This window comes from Esox lucius, chromosome 3 (genome assembly GCF_011004845.1).
Source record: "Esox lucius isolate fEsoLuc1 chromosome 3, fEsoLuc1.pri, whole genome shotgun sequence".
NCBI classification, from domain to species: domain Eukaryota; kingdom Metazoa; phylum Chordata; class Actinopteri; order Esociformes; family Esocidae; genus Esox; species Esox lucius.
In genome coordinates this window covers 30,379,786-30,399,117 of record NC_047571.1, presented here as the reverse complement: position 1 = coordinate 30,399,117, position 19,332 = coordinate 30,379,786, and the positions used below count along the sequence as shown (strand labels likewise).

Below are 19,332 nucleotides of genomic sequence, written 5' to 3'. Positions count from 1 at the left end.
TATTGGTCTTAAGTAATATTCTAATTTTCTGAGATACTGAATTTGGGATTTTCATTAGTTGTCAGTCATAATAATCACAATTAAAAGAAAATAAACATTTCTGTGTGTAATGAATAAATATAATATAAAAGTTTCACTTTTTGAATGGAATTACTGAAATACATCAACTTTTTGATGATATTCCAATTTTATGACCAGCACCTATATTTTGGTTAACCATGCAAAAGTAGTAAGTTAAAAACCACAAATCAATAAAATACTCAGGAATTCATTCAATATCAGTGCCAACTGATCATAAGATCAGAGAGCCTCTGCTGCTTTGTTTAATCACTGGACATGGAATTTCCGAGAAGCTGGAAAATAATTAAAAGCCCCACTAATTTTCCGTTAGAAAGTGAAAGTGTAAACCCATTTCCGAGAAGTAGCTTTTTAACCTGAAACACATGACTTTTTACAATTAAATAAGGCAATCACTTTTAGTTTTCTTGACCTAAACTACTCCTACACATTTCTTGTAATCTACTTGTCACATATGCCCTCAGTAGCTGATGCTCAGACACTGATTGCAGTTATACAGTAACTAAACTGCAGAATAATGCATTTCCAAAAACAAAGGACAGCAATGCAGTGTAGTAGCACGATGCCATGGTGTTCCCCTAACCCCCTTCCCCATTTACGCGGCATGGTCTATGTATTCGGATCTAGGGTTGGTATGTCGGTCTTAAGTAGAACCCCCCCCCCACACACACACACACACCCACACTCACACAATCGGGAAGGTGTTCTTGTGTTCCTTCCTTCCACCTCCAGATGCGATAGCTTGGATGAAAACTTCCAGCAGGAGTCTTGCCAACTGGAACCACCCCCCGAACACAATTAAACGATTCCTATATAAATATGAAATGGTGCAAAGCACAGACATTTACTTCTTCTTGGGCTTTTAAAGGGAAAGGAGTAGTCTGCTTGTAATTTCTTAAAACACATTATGTTTCAATTCGCAATTGTTTTGATTTGCATCATATTGCTGCCTACTTCAGGTAAGAATTAAAGGCTTCTCGTAACATAATGTAAATTTGGGTTTTATGTATCTCAGAGGGCATATTTTTAAATGTACATTTTATATTTTAAGAATCAAAATTGGTATTAGTCCTGACACCGAAAAATCCCATGGCTCGAGTCGGCGAAAGACTGGTCCTGACTTGCAGCGCAAGCGAATGCGCGGGTGATGTGACGTTCAGATGGCAATCCTTGAAAGACAGACCGCTCTACGGTCGAATGGAGAAAAACAACACAGCGTCTCAACAGATTTTTGACCCGGTGGGAATGCAGCACGAGGGCAAGGTCAGCTGTTTGGCTACCTGCGCGGATCCAAAAGACCAGGCTCAAAGGTCTGCTTCAGTGGAAGTTTATGGTACGTTTTATGGATCTTTGTTTTTACTTTGTATCAAACTGTTTTATTAGAAACTGTACAACATACAGCTATTGTAGACATAGCGGGTGATTAATCTTTTAACATAAAACAAACAAGACAGACAAAAAAGAAAGTACACTTCCAAACACCTGCCTCCTACCATAGGCCAATTGCTAGCTTACTGGCATAGCTGCAGGTCTGTTACCTGTAACGGGCATGGGACAGTAATGGATTTCAGTAGTTGGATGAATGGGTTTCTACAGAGACTAAATATTCACTGATGTTTCTCATTGACAGCGTTCCCAAAGGATCCCATCATATCTGGAAGTGAACTTTTGACGGAGGGTCAGGACAGTGACCTCACCTGTACAGTCCCAGATGTGTACCCAGCTGACCGTCTAAAAGTGCAGTGGCTGCTGGGAGATAAAGTTCTGAAGGACAACAAAGCTGTGAACCCTGTGGTTAAAGGTGAAGCCCAGACGGTGACCTCAGTGTTGAAATACAAACCGACAGCCCAGGACCATGGACAGAATGTTACATGCAGAGCCACGCTGGATATTAAGACTGAACCGGAAACCAGAGAGACTGTTGCCTCAATCACAGTTCAATGTAAGTACATCATGCATTTAGGTCAAGAGCTTTTCAGTCTTTCACATCAAAGAATGTATGAAATACTACCAGTGAAGAGGTTTAAGTGGCATTCCAAACTTTTGCGTCTGGTTTTCTCTTGAGCATAAATGGGTTTCCTAAATACACAAAACTACTACTATTTAGCAACAATATCCGTGTGTCCAAGATTGTTCCAGGGGTGTATGCACATCTTTTGATGGTCATAATGACTGTATTTTGACCCCATAGCCAACAAGCCAAACTGTGTGGCAAAGAATTAGTAACTCACACACACACGTAACATATTGCGTTACATAAAGCCATTAAACATTTTTTAAATAAATCTTCTGCTCTTCCTCTCATAAAGCACCTTTCATTGTAAGCCTAACCCTGGAGAACACAGTCCATCATATCGGTGACACCCTTAAATTGATCTGCGTCACGATTGGCTGCCCAGACACTGTGTCATTCACATGGAGCCCCTCGATTGGCGGGTCAGCCGAGGACCAATCACACGGCACTGGGCTCTTGACCCTTAAACCTGTGACGATGGAGCACAAAGGCCCGGTGGTGTGTAACGCCACCTGCAGGGCTTCTGGAGAATACAGGCAGGCGTCAATCGACCTGGAGGTTTATTGTGAGTTATCATTCATCAAGGGAGCCTTAAGTGGACTCCAATCGTGTGTTATAAATTGATCAGAAAATCTCTGTAGGATAAAGATAAAGGAATGGCGACCACGTGATTATTAACCAATCGCTTGATTTGTCATCAACAGCCTTCCCAAAGGATCCCATCATATCAGGGAGTGAACTTTTGACGGAGGGTCAGGACAGTGACCTCACCTGTACAGTCCCAGATGTGTACCCAGCTGACCATCTAAAAGTGCAGTGGCTGCTGGGAGATAAAGTTCTGAATGACGACAAAGCCGTGAACCCTGTGGTTAAAGGTGAAGCCCAGACGGTGACCTCAGTGTTGAAATACAAACCAACAGCCCAGGACCATGGACAGAATGTTACATGCAGAGCCACGCTGGATATTAAGACTGAACCAGAAACCAGAGAGACTGTTGCCTCAATGAATATTCGAAGTAAGTGCTCCAAAAATATCTTATATTCAGGTTGTATACTGGTTGTAAACGAACGTTTTGCAAACGTCCTTCAGCAGCAAAGCTGAAAAAATACTAACATATTCTCACAAGACCCAGCCAGGTGAATCCTTCATTTCAGTTGGTCACCTTTCTTTTCCCCCAAAGCTCCGCCCAGGTACCTGTCCGTGGAGGTGTTTCCGTCTACGAAGGTGGAGGAGGGGCAGAACGTGTCCCTCCGGATCTGGGCAGTGGGAGTCCCGCTCCCTTCCGTCACCCTGATTAGGCTACAGGACAGCGTGGAGCCACACTCCCCCAACGGGACCCTCAACCTAATCGACATGGGCCCAGTAGAGACGGGCCAGTACCTGCTAAAACTAAACAACTTGGGCCCGGAACAGACGGGCCAGTACCTCCTAAACCTAACCAACGTGGGCCCAGATCAGATGGGCCAGTACCTGCTAAACCTAAACAATGTGGGCCCAGATCAGATGGGCCAGTACCTGCTAAACCTAAACAACTTGGGCCCGGAACAGACGGGCCAGTACCTGCTCAACCTCACCAATGAAGTGGGACACCAGAGCCACCATTTCAGCCTTAGTGTTCAAAGTAAGACTGCAGAGAAACATTCACACAAACACAGCATGTACATGTGTATATTGTGTGTCTGAGACTCACACACGCACAAGGAGTTCTGAACTCTTGGACTTCATATTTTCAAGGTGCGCCATAACCGATGCGTAGACACGTCACCTATGGTGCATCTAGTTACTGTGCCATGAAAAAGTATTTCGTCCCCCATCTGATTTCTTGCACATTTTTAACATTGTATTTGGTCAGACATTTCTATGGGTTGTAGTAACATATAGTCTATTAATGTACAACCCTGTTTCCAAAGAGTTGGGAGGCTGTGTAAAATACAAATAAAAACAGAATGCAATGATGGGTATATAATTTATTCCTATATTTAATTGAAAATAGTACAAAGGCAACATATCAAATGTTGAATCTGAGAAATGTTATTGTTTTTGGAAAAATACATGCCCGTTTTTTTTAATTTGATGCCAGGAACACGTTTCAAAAAAGTTGGGACAGGGGCATGTTTACTGTTTACCAATATTGGTTTTCAGCCTTGTCCCTCACGTAGAGAGATTTCTCTATATTCTCTGAATCTTTTAATGTTATTATGTAACATTGATGATGAGATCCCCAAAGTCTTTGCAATTTTACCTTGTGAAAGGTTATTCTTAAATTGTTGCACTATTTGCCTGTGCAGTCTTTCACAGAGTGGTGAACCCCTCCCCATCTTTACTTCTGATAGACTCGTCCTTACTGCGATGCTCTTTTTATACCCAGTCATGTTGCTGACCTGTTGCCAATTTTTTTTTCGTTACACAACTTTTCCTGTCTTTTGTTGCCCCTGCCCCAGCTTTTTTGAAATGTGTCGCTGGCACAAAATGGGCATGTATTTTTCAAGAAACCATAACATTTCTCAGTTTCAACATTTGATGGGTTCTTTTTTTACTCATTTCTATTGAATATAGAATTCAATTATTTGCACATCATTGCATTCTATTTTTCTTTACATTGTACACAGCATCCCAACTTTTTTGAAAACCGGGTTGTATATATATTTTTATTTGTTTGATGTTGCTATGTAATCAAACATGCAATATTCCACCGTAGTTATAAAGGGATTCTTAGGGTCAGGTGTTTTGAACACCTTGGTAAACAATCAGACCTGACTGGCGCCAGCCCTGCCCAATAAAAATCTGACTGATTTTGGCTTTCCCTGTCAGTTTGGTCATCGCAGGAACCAATGGTCAAGCCTTGTGTTGGCTGTGTCACAGGAACCAATGGTCAAGCCTTGTGTTGGCTGTGTCACAGGAACCAATGGCTAAGCCTGGTGTTGGCCTTGTCACAGGAACCAATGGCTAAGCCTGGTGTTGGCCGTGTCACAGGAAGCAATGGTCAAGCCTTGTGTTGGCTGTGTCACGGGAACCAATGGTCAAGTCTGGTGTTGTTGCCATGTCACTGTTTGAGGACGTTTTTCCACATCAGGACCTGGACATCTTGTCTTTGTTGAAGGATCTATGACTTCTGCTTTGCATCACAGATTTCCACAGGATAATGTCAGGCCATCTGTTAGTGAGCTGAAGCGGAGTGAACGATCTGAAACCCCCAAGCACATCTACAGCAGAATGTTGAAAGAGCAATACTTTTTTTTATGTTTTGTAACGTCCCACTCAATGTCCAGGCCTTAACCCCACTGAGATGCCTAGGCAAGACCTGAAACAAGCAGTTCACGCTCAATGCCAACAGATTCACTGAGTTATTGCAGCTCTGTGCAAAGTGGGCCAAGTTCCTCAGAGGCCCTGCAGGAGACTGGTCAGCAACAACTATGTTTAATGTGAAAGGCTGGGAGGAATGAACTGAACAAGCACATTGAACAGAACTGGTAGAATGAAAAATATTGAGTCAGATGTCTTTATCTGAATGTCTGGATGTAATGAAATAATAACTGGGCCTTTATGACCAATGGAGTCATTACAAAAAACTAAATGGCAGAAATGTTTCTCCTAAGGGGGACGATTGCTTTTTCACAATGGCGGCCTTGGGTGTTTCTTAAATTCTTTATCATTGTTTTCTTCACTCAGGTTCCCTTTTATCTAAAGTCTTAGACCTCCCCAAGTTTGACAGGAATATTTCATGTTGTTTGTGGAGTTGGCTAACATTGAATCTCACCCCTCCAGGTAAAACTCGACTGGTTGGACCCGACTGGTACCATCCGAAGACTGTCGTCATACCTGCCGTGGGTTTAGTTTCCATAGCGACAGCTGCCGGGTTTCTCATACGATTCCTGAAAAAGAGAAATTCATATGAAACATCCAGGGTGGTATAGACTCTACTCTTGGAGGTCTTGTGTGGCTCAGTTGGAAGAGCATGGAATCCACGGAAGGACAGAAACAAAAAAGTGCTGCATGTAAATGTATCCAGCCAGGATATGCTTGAAATAAGGGAAGGGAAATATTCTCATCCTTGGTCCGCAAAGGAACATTTGTACACTGGAATAATTCAATTCTTATGTTGAAGCTCCCAGTTGAGGTCAATTGGAATCAAAGCCACTCCTATGGAGATGGATTTCTATCAAAATGTTGCGAGTCACAAATACATAATGCAACTGTCAAATAACATTACTGTCAACAAATATGCGTTTACATTTTCACAAACATATGTTGAAATCCCAAAACAAAGTTAATCGTTAACAAAAACAAAGGTTGATTATCAAATAAATGTAAGATAATTATTTATTTTCAAAGTTTTGTGAATGTCACAGCATTGTGCTTCAACTCTGGTTGCTTATTTGTTTTGTAAAAGCACTTTGTGACAACTGCTGATGTAAAATACTTTATAAATACATTTGATTTATTGATTAATTTGTCATCAACATTCTACAGATTTGTGACTTTCATTACATTTGTGAGTGGCCTTACATATTTGTGTACTGTTCTGCCTATTTATGAGTGCTGCTACATATTTGTGAGTGGCATTTAAGATCAGTTGGTCAAGGAATCCAGATTTGGACCTCCTTACTTCTGGTTATACTTAGTCTCCAGAAACCAAATATGTTTAACCTCAGAGTTCCAGAATTTGATGATGACATTCCATCCACAGCTGCCCAAAAACACCATGCTGCTTACTGATTATCCATCTCATGTCTGATTTCAACTGGTAAAAATGATATTAGCAAACTACTAATGGCATTAATACTGGTAAAAGGTATACTGAATATTAATGACTGCTATGCGTCCTGTATGTCGCCTCCTGTTTGTAAGGAAGCGCAAAAGAAAATGACTGGTCTGGATGTAAGAAAAACAATAAAATGTTTACACCTTTCAACATGTAGCTGAAGCCTCCTGGTCATTCTAGGGAAAAGCAGAAATGCCAGACTTAGAAACATGGTGAATCCTGTCCTGCAGTATTGTAGGGTCGAGACAGCCAGGTAGCCAGTGTATACATTTACATTTTGGTGACTGCGGGCACAGTGACCACAAATACTATGTCACAGATATACACTAATCAGCCATAAAATATGATCACCTGCCTAATATTTTGTAGGTCCCCATTTTGCCGCCACTAGACCTCTGAAGGTGTGCTGTAGTATCTGGCACCAAGACGTTAGCAGCAGATCCTTTAAGTCCAGCAACTTGTGAGGTGGGGCCTCCATGGATCGGACTTGTTTGTCCAGCACATCCCACAGATGCTCGATTGGATTGAGATCTGGGGAATCTGCAACAATGCTTAGGTTGGTGATACGTGTTAAAGTAACATCCACATGAATGGCAGGACCCAAGGGTTCCCAGCAGAACATTGCCCAAAGCATCACACTGCTTCCGCCGGGTTACCTTCTTCCCATAGTGCATCCTGGTGCCATGTGTTCTCCATGTAAGCAACACACACACACCCGGCCATTCACGTGATGTAATAATAAACATGATTCATCAGACCAGGCCACCTTCTTCCATTGCTCCATGGTCCAGTTCTGATGCTCACGTGTCCAATTGTGGGTGCTTTCGGCAGTGGACAGGGGTCAGCATGGGCTCCCTGACTGGTCTGCGATTACACAGCCCCATACGCAACAAACTACGATGCCCTGTGTGTTCTGACACCTCTCTATCAGTAGCAGCATTCATCTTTTCAGCAATTTGAGCTACAGTAGCTCGTCTGCTGGATTGAACCACACGTGCCAACCTTTGCTCCCCATGTGCATCAATGAGCCTTGGCCGCCCATGACCCTGTCGCCGGTTCACCTCTTTTCCTTCCTTGGATCACTTTTGATAGGTACTGTCCACTGCAGACCGGGAACACCCCACAAGGGCTGCAGTTTTGGAGATGCTAAGACCCAGTTGTCTAGCCATCACAATATGTCCCTTGTCAAAGTCGCTCAGATCCTTACGCTTAACCCATTTTTCCTGCTTCTAACACATAAACTTTGAGGACACAATGTTCACTTGCTGCCTAATACATCGCACCCACTGACAGGTGCCATGATAACGAGATAATCAATGTTATTCACTTCACCTGTCAGTGGTCATCTTGTTATGGCTGTTCGGTGTACACTCCATTTCAGAATTTCTATGTGGTTCTCAATAGGAGTGCAGGCAACAGGTAATACATTAATTTTCCCTTTAGTCATTTAGCAGATTTTCTTAACTGGAGGGACTTACAATTAGTACATTCGTCTTGAGAAGAATTAACACTCAGTGATATTGAGTTCACCTTTTTCATTGAAGCAGGTGCCACACACCATTAAAATAAAAAAGAAACTTAAAGTATACAAGACACTCAATACAACCAAAGAGCTATTCGATACTACCATGGATCGAAATAAAGAGTTGATATTAATACGTGCACTGCCTGAATCTAATTAATGCATATTTTATTTACATATTTTAAATAACAAACAAAAATGTAAGCCTAGGAGCAACCCTTGAGAATGCCCTGTCACCACAGCCTCGGAGCCTGGACTTGGGGTTTATGAGGTAGCCCTCAGTACCAGAACGGGGTGAGCGTGTAGGTTGATATGGAAGAAGGTCAGAGAGGTAGGCAGGAGTGATACTGTTTAGGGCTTTATATGTCAGTAGGAGGATCTTGTAGTCAATGCGATGGGAGAAACAACAGTGTCATCGATGCTGAGAGTGAAAGTGCCAATTTTGATGAGGGTGGATGTGATTCCAATGTGTAGGAGTTCTGTTTTGTCACTGTTTACTTTGAGGACGTTGTCCTTCATCCATGCTTTTATTACAGCCAGACAGGATTCAGTATGGGTCAGAGGTGGGTTGGTGAGAGATTTGGTGGCTAGATATATTTGTGTATCATCAGCATAGTCATGGAAATTTAGGTTGAAGTGACGGAGGATTTGACCAAGGGGAAGGATGTAGATGATAAAGAGTAGGAGAGCAACTACTGAGCCCTCTGGGACACCGTGAGAAACTGAGTTTGTGTAATGTAATGGGTTCCGTTAGTGAGATAGGAGTTCAGCCAGGAGAGTGCAGTTCCCTCAACGCTCAGCCCCTCGTTCTATTGTTTTCTATTGAAGTGTAATGCATTAGATAGACATCAAGACAGTATCGGCTTTCTCACAACGATCATAATGAATGCCTTTTGGAATTTTTGGGGCTAAGACAAACCTGGACGTTTTTTACCATACAAGAACAGTCCATTGCTGTATTTACAAGGTTTATTTCCTTGAAAACGCAGGAGAGCTGGACAGACCCTGGCCGGGCTCCAAACAGGCTAATTACCTCCCCTAGCCACTTCCCGAGTCACTTCCCTAGCCACTTACTGAGTCAGTCCCCAAACCACTTTCCCTTTTAGGCAATCCCCTTATGAAACAGATGAAGTTTTGATTGCCATCTCAAATTCCTGTCCAGAAAACCTCACTTTACTGATCCGGTTCTTTTTTAATCTTTTGGTAAATAGAACAAATCGTTCGACTAATTTCGTTAATTTGAGTCAGCCCATCCCACCTCCTGTCCTGGCACAATCCAAAAGATTAACCAGTGATCACGGGATGAAACGGATCATGAGAAAAGTTTATTAATGAACTGGATCAGTTTATGAGAGTCCTGATATTTACAGTATTACCAATAGACATGTACATAACATAATCACTTGACGGCTGAATAACAGCCCACTGTCCTAAAATGTATTGTAGTTAACATTTCTTACTTTGGAACATTAAGGATGATAACATGAGATACAATGAGACCAGAAAGGTGGAAATAATTATTTTCGTCATTAGTCGATTGCCTTCCATCTTTCTCAGGTGATCCAAAGTGCATTGTTCATTTCGTTCATCTTTCCTTCCTGTGAACAAGATTCAAAGATCCGAAGAACCTACTGAGATCAATCATGAATCACAATTTACCAAAAGGATTTATTCAAAAGGAACAAATCATTCACGAACGACCCATCACTAGCGAGTTGGCTAGGTCAAATCACCACTCTCCCTTGCTTGAGGAGGTGCCTGTGCAATATACTATGATGATGTAAAACATCATTCAGTGGCTGAGGTTGTATGGTTTACGGCAGTGTTTCTCAACCCTGCTCCTGGAGGCCCCCTGCCCTGCATGTTTTAGATCTCTCCCTGCCCTAACACAGCTGATGTACCTCATCTAGGACTTGATAATGAGCTGATCATTTGAATCAGGTGTGACAGAGCAGGGAGAGATCTAAAACATGCAGGGCAGTGGGCCTCCAGGAGCAGGGTTGAGAAACACTGGTTTACGGGCTCTCTTCACTTGCTGAATCCTAAATGGACCACTACATATCAATCAATCAATCAAATGTATTTATAAAGCCCTTTTTACAACAGTAGTTTCACAAAGTGCTTTTACAGAGACACCCGGCCTTAAACCCCAAGGAGCAAACAACAGTAGTGTTGAATTTCAGTGGCTAGGAAAAACTCCCTAAGAAGGCCAAATTTTAGGAAGAAACCTAGAGAGGACCCAGGCTCAGAGGTGTGACCAGTCCTCTTCTGGCTGTGCCAGGTGAAATATTAAGAGTCCAATTGGAATAATTAATACATTTATCTTGGCTAAATCCAGAGTCTATTTAAAATTAGACTAGGTCAGAAGTATGACCAGATGGACAAGGACAGGGACAGCAACGGGCCCCCCAAACCAGGTATTCCGCAGGTGTAGACCAGGACCTCATGTCCTCCTAAAGCTTAAAACGGGAGAAGATTGCAAAAAATTCTGAAAATGCATTCATCATATCAACAACGATTTATAGTGGAAAAGGAGAACTTTGTGGGGAAGGAGAACTGACCCAATCCCCCAGCACAATAGTATAGCAGTGTAAGACCAAGGGTCTGAGACGGGGGGGTCCGGCGACACTGTGGCCCTACCCGGGGGGAGGCCCCGGACAGCTGAAAGTCTGTATTGCCCAGCGACAGCCCCGAAACCTGAAGGATCTGGAGAAGGTAGTATGGAGGAGTGGGCCAAAATCCCTGCTGCAGTGTGAGCAAACCTGGTCAAGAACTACAGGAAACATATCTATTTCTCGTGACAGGAATAAATCTAAGGTGTGATTGTGGCAATGTGTTGAACCTGAGACATGTTGGATAAAACCCATTGAGTCAATTATGGCTTCAAAGTCTTTTTGAAGAGGATCATTGGACTTTTACTAGTTGACACGCTGATGCTATGTTCTGCTTCGTAACCTCTGACGGTTTCATCCTAACGTCGTTGGTGCCAACATAAATAACAATATCTCAGTATGTAATGGGGACTCTTACTGGTTATGAAAATTTGTCACCGATAAGGGGTGTCTAGTCAGGACACGGAAGGCAGGGATATTCTTTGAAGGGTTTAATATATTCTTTCAAATACAAATGCACAATCTCTTAAACGCTTTACAGTGTAGGTGTGGTTCTAAAGGAAACAGGAATAAACATCAATGTTAACTAACATAAACACAATTGAGGCTAATAACTCCCTAGTTACTAAATATATAGTGCTAAACATGTCCTGAAAATGGAAACTACAATAAGAATGGAATGAAAGCCATACAATGGAGATAAAGGCTGTCACTTACTGCAAACTTGATAATAAATTGCTCATGTTAACTTATCTATATAATATAACTGTAACTTACTTGTGGTCACAAACGCACACGAACACCACCTGAAACTTTGCTTATGAACTGAAACGGAAGCCAGGGCATGTCTCAACATGTTGGAGAAAGGGGGCGTGGCCTGAGAGAACACTCGCTGTACATGCTCTGTCCACTTGAGCCTTTTGCATACAGTACTTCTTTATACTTGCCACTTTTCGACTTCGCTAACACCAATCCCAGATTTGCGGCTATGTCGTTGGCTCTGCCCCCCAGCAAACAGTGTACGATCACGAAACTGTGGCCCTATCTGGAGGAGGCCAAACCAGGAAGTCAATCAGGAAGTCAATCCACCCACATCGCCAAGCATCAACCAAAGCGACATCAGCTAATCGCAACCACCCTGAGTTCACCCTAATTGCACAATGGGAGCAACGGAGAGACGACAACAACAAGCCAGTGACTCCGCCCCCGAACGGCAATGGAGAGACAACAGCAGGCCAGTGACTCCGCCCCAGAACAGCATTGGAGAGAGGGCATCCCAGTGGCGATGACAGCCCACCTGGCAAGACAGCAAGAGTGGACAGTTTCCGTTCACAAAATAATCAGTTGATTATAACTTGTTTATTATTACAGGGGATTTTAACATCCACATAGATAATCGTATGGACAATAATGCCAAATAACGTTTTGCACTACTTGACACTTTTGATCTCACACAACATGTGAAAGAGCATACACACACTCGAGGCCACATTCTAGATCTGGTTATTTCTAAAGGTCTCGATATTTCCTCTGTCATGGTTAAAGACTTGGCCCTGTCTGATCATTTCTGTGTCTTTTTTTGATTCACTTATCACCCCGGATGTTCCAGTAAACTCTGTTTCTGTTAAGAAAAGGTACATTAATGAGAGTACCAATGCTCAGTTTATGGAAGCCATAGCTATCTCTCCAACAATAAGTGCAGAGTCAGTTGATGTACTCCTGGATAATTTTAATGCCAAAATATTGAATGTCATGTATCGTGTTGTACCATTAAAGATATAGAAAACTTTGAGCAAACAGAAAACCCCATGGAGAACCACCATGATGGTAAGCGCCCTGAAAAGAGAATGTAGGAAAGCTGAACGTAAGTGGAGGAAAACCAAACTTCAAATCCACTATGACATCTATAAACAAAGCCTTGGTAGCTTCAACTATGAGTTACGCAGGGCCAGACAGCAACATTTATCGGGAATGATCAACAAGAATATCAAAACCCGCACTCTACAAGCTTACAAACCCCCTAAAGCAGAGAGCATCAGAACCCATGTCCACTGTGAAATGGAATTAATTTGCGTGTTTCTTTAGTGAAAACATTTAAAGTATTAGACAGACCATCAGAACTACACAGTCTAACAAGGACTCTGTACCGTCACCATGACCACCATGACCACCATGACATAACTTGGTTATTATGTCGCAATTTAATACAATTGATCGAAAATCCCTAGAAGAAACAGTTCTACATATTAAAGCTTTTACATGTTGTCTCGACACACTGCCATCAGACTTAATGTATATTTTTTTAACTATATAACAATGGCCTGCAGCAAATTATTAATACCTTTCTGCAATCAGGCATTTTCCCAATGTCTCTAAAAACAGCTGCCATTAAGCCTCTTTAAAAAAGAGAACACTGGATGCATCTATATTGAATGACTACAGACCAGTATCAAATCAAGCTTTTATAGCAAAGAACATTGAGAAGGTTGTCTTAAATCAACTCAGCATTTTGTGACCTCAAATGGTCTCTTACACAAATTTCTGTCAGGCTTCCGACCTCACCACAGTGCTGAAATGACCCTGATTAAAGTTTTAAATTATATATGGCTGAATACTGATTCAGATAAAATAACAGTTCTGGTCCTATTAGAGCTCAGTACAGATTTTGACACTGTAGCTCATAGAACACTTAGATAGGCTGGACAATTGGGCAGGACTCTCCAGGACAGTCCTTGATTGGTTCCGATCTTATCTAGATGGCCGGAGTTGCTTTGTTACCATTGGTAATCATGAATCTGATAGGGTGGCTATGACCTGCAGAGTTTCCCAGGGATCAGTTCTCAGACTGCTTCTATTCAATCTCTATATGCTACCTCTGGGCCAAATTCTACAGAACAAAAATATCTTCATTTTTGATGCAATGCAGGATTTTTATTTGGTATTGTAAACCCAAATGTGACATTGGTTATTAGTGACATGACATTTCTTATCCATGAGCTGCAGGAGGGAGAAATGTTCAATGGGATGGCGGTCATAGACCTTCCACCTCCATAATGAAAAGGAGATTATGGGCCAAATCTAGGGTCAGGAATCAGGGATAGGCCCAAAACCAGTCTTGAATCTGAATGTTCCCGAATGGAGGAACCAAACATTATCACACACAATGTCTGAGGAACTCAAAAGGCGTGTTCACACTTGCATATTTGGAAGTGGTCTAGCACCACCCTTGGCCGGGGCTAGCCCCAGAAACACGGTGCCAAAGTAACCAGTGTGAAACGGGGTCAAGAATAAAACCATAGAACGTTTACTGTCCAACCAAACCACCTGCCCTTTCACTTAATTTACATACACTCGTGACACACGCCGTTATAGCTGGGTCTGTTTTGGTCCTTTCACTCTGCAAAGTGTCATTTCGTTATACATGCCAAATCTTAGCGAAGTAGTTATTGCAGCTTTCTTTGGAAGTAAATCTAGCAAATGAGTTGAAATAATTAAGGTTGATTAAAGTTTTTCTCTTTCTTAGCATACTTTTAACAAGTTGTCCAAGCAAATAGAGAGAGGTGGGCATCTTGATCAACCGATGTCAAGTTCTTAATGAAATCGCTGTAGCGTAACATTGATCATTTAGTGACACAGTGATCTAGGCTACAATAACATAGTTAGCTTGAGAACATAATATTTGTAGCTTATCATAGAATGTAAAATGGTATTGTATCGCATTTGTACGTTAGCCCAGGGCTTATGAATACAAGTGTGAATCCTTTGCCTAGGGTAAACCTTAGCCCAGGGTTGACAAACTCTTGTGTGAACACAGGCTAAGCAAGCCCAGGGCCAGCCTTAGCCCAGGGCTAAGATAGCCCAGGGCTTAGAACAATGCAGTGTGAAAAGGCCTAATGAGGTCTACAGCCACAGAATTGTAAGACCCAAGAAGGAGCTTACGTCCCACCGCCCCATCTTCAGATATGGATACAGGAATATGTTTCTCCCACATTGTCTGCTCACCTGCTGTAATCAGTTTTTCCAAGCAATCTCCCACTCCCTGAAGGAGCTTTGCCCTTTTTTTTGGTCTTGTAATTATACAGCCCTCCTCCCGTGGCTGTATAAATACAAGACCATCCGGTTCACAGGTAACTTTCATGCCCAATTTGCACGTCTCTGTCTAACCTGGTCTCTGCCAGCCAAATTGCAGGGACAACAGGTAGATAAAATGAATCGGTGCCGATTTGGAATACCATCTACAGATAAAGGCATATTTAAAGGCTCAATCGTCTCTACACCAGAAGCACCTACAGTGCGCACAGTTTCATCTGACGTGGGAGAATTCAACATGGAGTCATGCATGATCACAGACATTGCAGCACCAGTATCTACTAGAAAACTTAGGGGCTTACCTTCGATCAGAAGGGTAACACAAGGTATCTTTGGACTTGGTAAATCTCTTAAGGAACTGCTTCTGTGAAACACACTTCAGTCATCCTTAGGTTTATTGAGTGTGACATTGTGTGGTGGTCCCGTCTGCCATCCGCCACCCACAACTTCCTGTCTCTCCAGTTCAGGGCACCTTCTATAAAAGTGACCATATTTACCACAACTGGAACATGACTGATCTCTTGTCTGGTCCCCACTCCATCCCTGTCCACCTCTCCCACGGCCTCGTCCTCCCCTCTGATCTCCTCCACTCCTCGGAAATCCACCAATTCCTCCCCCCTTTTCGGCTGAATTGCTGACCTTCTCCCTGATAATACATGAGCTGAGCAGCCTGGAGCTTGGTGTTTTCCTTTTCTTGTTTGGATGTAGCCTTGTTATCAGCAGACTGCTGCTGCCGTTCTGCATGTTTACAATGTTCAGTCACAGTCTGTTGAGGTACTGTCTCCCACCCAATGCAAGTGAGTTTCACAGTTTTGCTCAAAGCAAGCTGAAGTCCACGCACCAGGGCAGCCTTTAGCAGGCTATTAAAGTTCTCAGAGCTGGTCAGGCCACTGTATTTCCTGAAAGACTTCTCCAACCTGTCTCTGTAGTCTCCCAGCTACTAAACGAGCCAAAAGGAAAGCCTGGTCAGGGTCGGCTGATCGTCCGGACCTGGTAAACATGGGAGCTGGTTCAGGAGAAGGAATGAAGGCGGTGTGGGAAGAGGGAGTGGAGGCAGACGGAGGTTTAAACCCTGTAGGGGAGACCATGAGGTCTTCCAGCTTCGGGTAGAGGAGTGGCCGGGGCGGCGCCTGGGTTGGGGATAGAGACGGGCCCGGGACCGGTGCTGGTTCAGGAGCTGCAGGGATTGGAGTTCAGTAAGGAGGTGGAATGTCACGCTCATCATCCTCTCTATTCCTTTTCTTCACTTTCTCGTCGCCCTCTGTCACACTTTCCTTTACCATTATCTTTTTACTCCCACTCTCTGTCCTTCTCTCAGCCTCTCTCTCCCACTTACCATAGTTATCCCACTTTACTTTATCTTTCTTTCCTCTCTTACTCTTTTCAAACTCTTCTAACTTCCTTCTACATTCTTTTAACTTAGCCTCGCTAAATGTTCCCTTTAATGGAAAATCAGATACTTTGTGCCACAATACCACTTGTCTTGAGACATCCGTGCCACACTTATCCATCATTACCTTTGCTGGTCCGATCAGTGGATCTGGCAGGTGTTGATTTTACTGCAGCCAGTCCCCATGGTATCCGCTCACCCGTCACCATGGTATCCGCTCACCCGTCACCATGGTATCCGCTCACCTGTCACCATGGTATCCGCTCACCCGTCACCATGGTATCCGCTCACCCGTCACCATGGTATCCACATCACTTGTACTCAAAACAGGTGATAACTCACACAAGAATAACGTATTAGTTTAGGGAGATATCGCTATTTCCGCACTTATCAACAAGTTTTTTCATTATCTTTCATGTAAACATCTATGCCATGTTATACCAATTCTCTTGTATATACATGCATCTTATATTCATCCTGGGAAAAAAACGGTTTACTGCGCAGCCTGTTCCACGAGGGGTCCCACGGGCCCAAACAGGTTTTATTAAAAGGTATTTAGAACCTTTCCCCAAACAGGTTTTATTAAAAGGTCTTTAGAACCTTTCCCCGAACATGTTTTATTAAAAGGTCTTTAGAACCTTTCCCCCAATGGTGTTATTCCAAGAAGAAAATCAGTCTCACCCTTTAGTTTTTTACGTTCGAGATGATGTATCCATCCACTGACGCTCCCTGCTAGATCCGAGGCAGGTCCCTTCTGCTCCGGCCTAGACAGAGTGTGAGCTCCCTGAACCACACTGTTGTGGTCCTTGCCAGTTAACCTTGGAGTCCCCGGGAACGATCAGTGAACGGAGTTAGCCATCCCATCCTTGGACAGCTCTTTGGTCTTGACCATGGTGGAGAGTTTTGAATCTGATTGATTGATTGCTTCTGTGGACAGGTGTCTTTTATGCAGGTAACAAGCTGAGATTAGAAGCACTCCCTTTAAGAGTCTGCTCCTAATCTCAGCTCGTTACATGTATCAAAGACACCTGGGGAGCCAGAAATCTTTCTGATTGAGAGGGGATCAAATACTTATTTCACTCATTAAAATGCAAATCAATTAATACAATTTTTGACATGCGTTTTTCTGGTTTTGTTGTTGTTTTTATTCTGTCTCTCACAGTTCAAATAAACCTACCATTAAAATTATAGACTGATCATTTCTTTGTCAGTGGGCATACGTACAAAATCAAAAGGGAATCAAAAAGAAATCCCTCACTGTAGGCCGAGGTTAGGTCCTTCAAATGGTCCCATCCACATGTTGGAATCAATTGTCAATGGTCCAATAGAAATTGTTGACGGTTGGGTTGGTATCATGTTTGTCTTCCCCCCCAACTTCTGTTGTGGTCTTCGTCTTACTGGTATATTGTGGGCGTATTACTTTGTTTTTCTGTGATGGTAACCCTGTAGTTGTCAGGTCTGGTGGCCAACAGGAACTCAGTGTCTACGTTTAGATTTAGCATAAATCCCATCAGATTTTATATACATCGATCAGCCATAACATTATGACCACTGACAGGTGAAGTGAATAACACTGATACACCCATCAGCCATAACATTATGACCACTGACAGGTGAAGTGAATAACACTGATACACCCATCAGCCATAACATTATGACCACTGACAGGTGAAGTGAATAACACTGATACACCCATCAGCCATAACATTATGACCACTGACAGGTGAAGTGAATAACACTGATACACCCATCAGCCATAACATTATGACCACTGACAGGTGAAGTGAATAACACTGATACACCCATCAGCCATAACATTATGACCACTGACAGGTGAAGTGAATAACACTGATACACCCATCAGCCATAACATTATGACCACTGACAGGAGAAGTGAATAACACTGATACACCCATCAGCCATAACATTATGACCACTGACAGGAGAAGTGAATAACACTGATACACCCATCAGCCATAACATTATGACCACTGACAGGTGAAGTGAATAACACTGATACACCCAACAGCCCCAGGAATTGGATGTCTGGAGGAGGTGGGAATGTTAGATCCGGTGAGTCAGTCTAGGCTCTGGACGGAAGCCTAGACTGTTTGCAGCGCCGGTCTGTTAGATGAACATATTTTTAACCGTTAGGCTAATAGATGTTCATGTAGATTTACACAGGTGAAAGAATGAATCCGATGTTTATTCAGCAGTCATAGAACATGTCTCAAGATGTTACAATCACAGCTCTCACCAGTGTTAGTTTCTCTCTGCTGATTCACACCATCTAATAAGCCAACTTAAAGTACGACCTACACTATGGGTAATGACTTAAATCATAACAGGGAAAACTTGCTTCTCACTTGGTCAGCAGAACATCTCTTCTGGAGCAGGCTTGACCTCATCAACGTTGTCAGGTCACCACAGGCCTGTAATGATTACAGCAGAGACAGAAATGTGCATCAGCAAACCTAACATCCAACATTTTGTTCCGAGACGTTGACAGACACAGCAATGCTAAAGTCATTTCCTCAGAGACGGGGGTCAAAGGGCATCCAAACACAGGATAGTACTGCTAGGAAAACAGCGATGAAATAAACGTACTTGCCAAGGCCTCGCCTAGGTCTTCGAGTACCTCCCGACACCACATGGTTTTGTCAAATCGCCGGTCAAACACATGATTCATCTAATTTAAGGCCTGGTTCTCAGTTGACTCATGTGTGCTTGTCAAGGCTTAAAGAATAAGAACTGGCACTGCAGTAGGCTCAGTGCAGTTACTAGTGTTATGATAAAACCGGCCCATTTATGGTGGCAGGTTCCTCCACTGGCCAAACTCCAGCCTAAGTATAATCCAATTTGAC

General features: G+C 42.9%; 1 protein-coding gene and 1 long non-coding RNA gene across 3 annotated transcripts; one reads left to right on the top strand and one right to left on the bottom strand.

Moving 5' to 3' along the window:
• The first annotated feature begins 799 nt into the window (after positions 1–799).
• On the top strand, positions 800–7,006 carry vcam1a (vascular cell adhesion molecule 1a). 2 transcript variants are annotated; one of them, XM_029115589.2, is made up of 7 exons: positions 800–1,037; positions 1,130–1,411; positions 1,709–2,020; positions 2,388–2,657; positions 2,797–3,108; positions 3,274–3,714; positions 5,859–7,006. In XM_029115589.2, exons 1-7 carry the CDS (start codon positions 986–988, stop codon positions 6,005–6,007), a joined length of 1,818 nt encoding a protein of 605 aa, XP_028971422.2. In that variant the 5' UTR covers positions 800–985; the 3' UTR covers positions 6,008–7,006. The 2 variants fall into 2 exon arrangements, with proteins under 2 accessions (XP_028971422.2, XP_028971424.2); XM_029115591.2 differs by lacking the exon at positions 800–1,037 and having other exon boundaries at positions 1,045–1,411.
• LOC109615257 lies at positions 4,704–16,740 on the bottom strand. Its single transcript, XR_002196233.3, has 3 exons — positions 16,596–16,740; positions 15,381–16,255; positions 4,704–5,965 (listed from the first exon to the last, which is right to left on the bottom strand). It is a non-coding gene; the product is annotated as an uncharacterized LOC109615257 (long non-coding RNA).
• Positions 16,741–19,332: the final 2,592 nt, after the last annotated feature.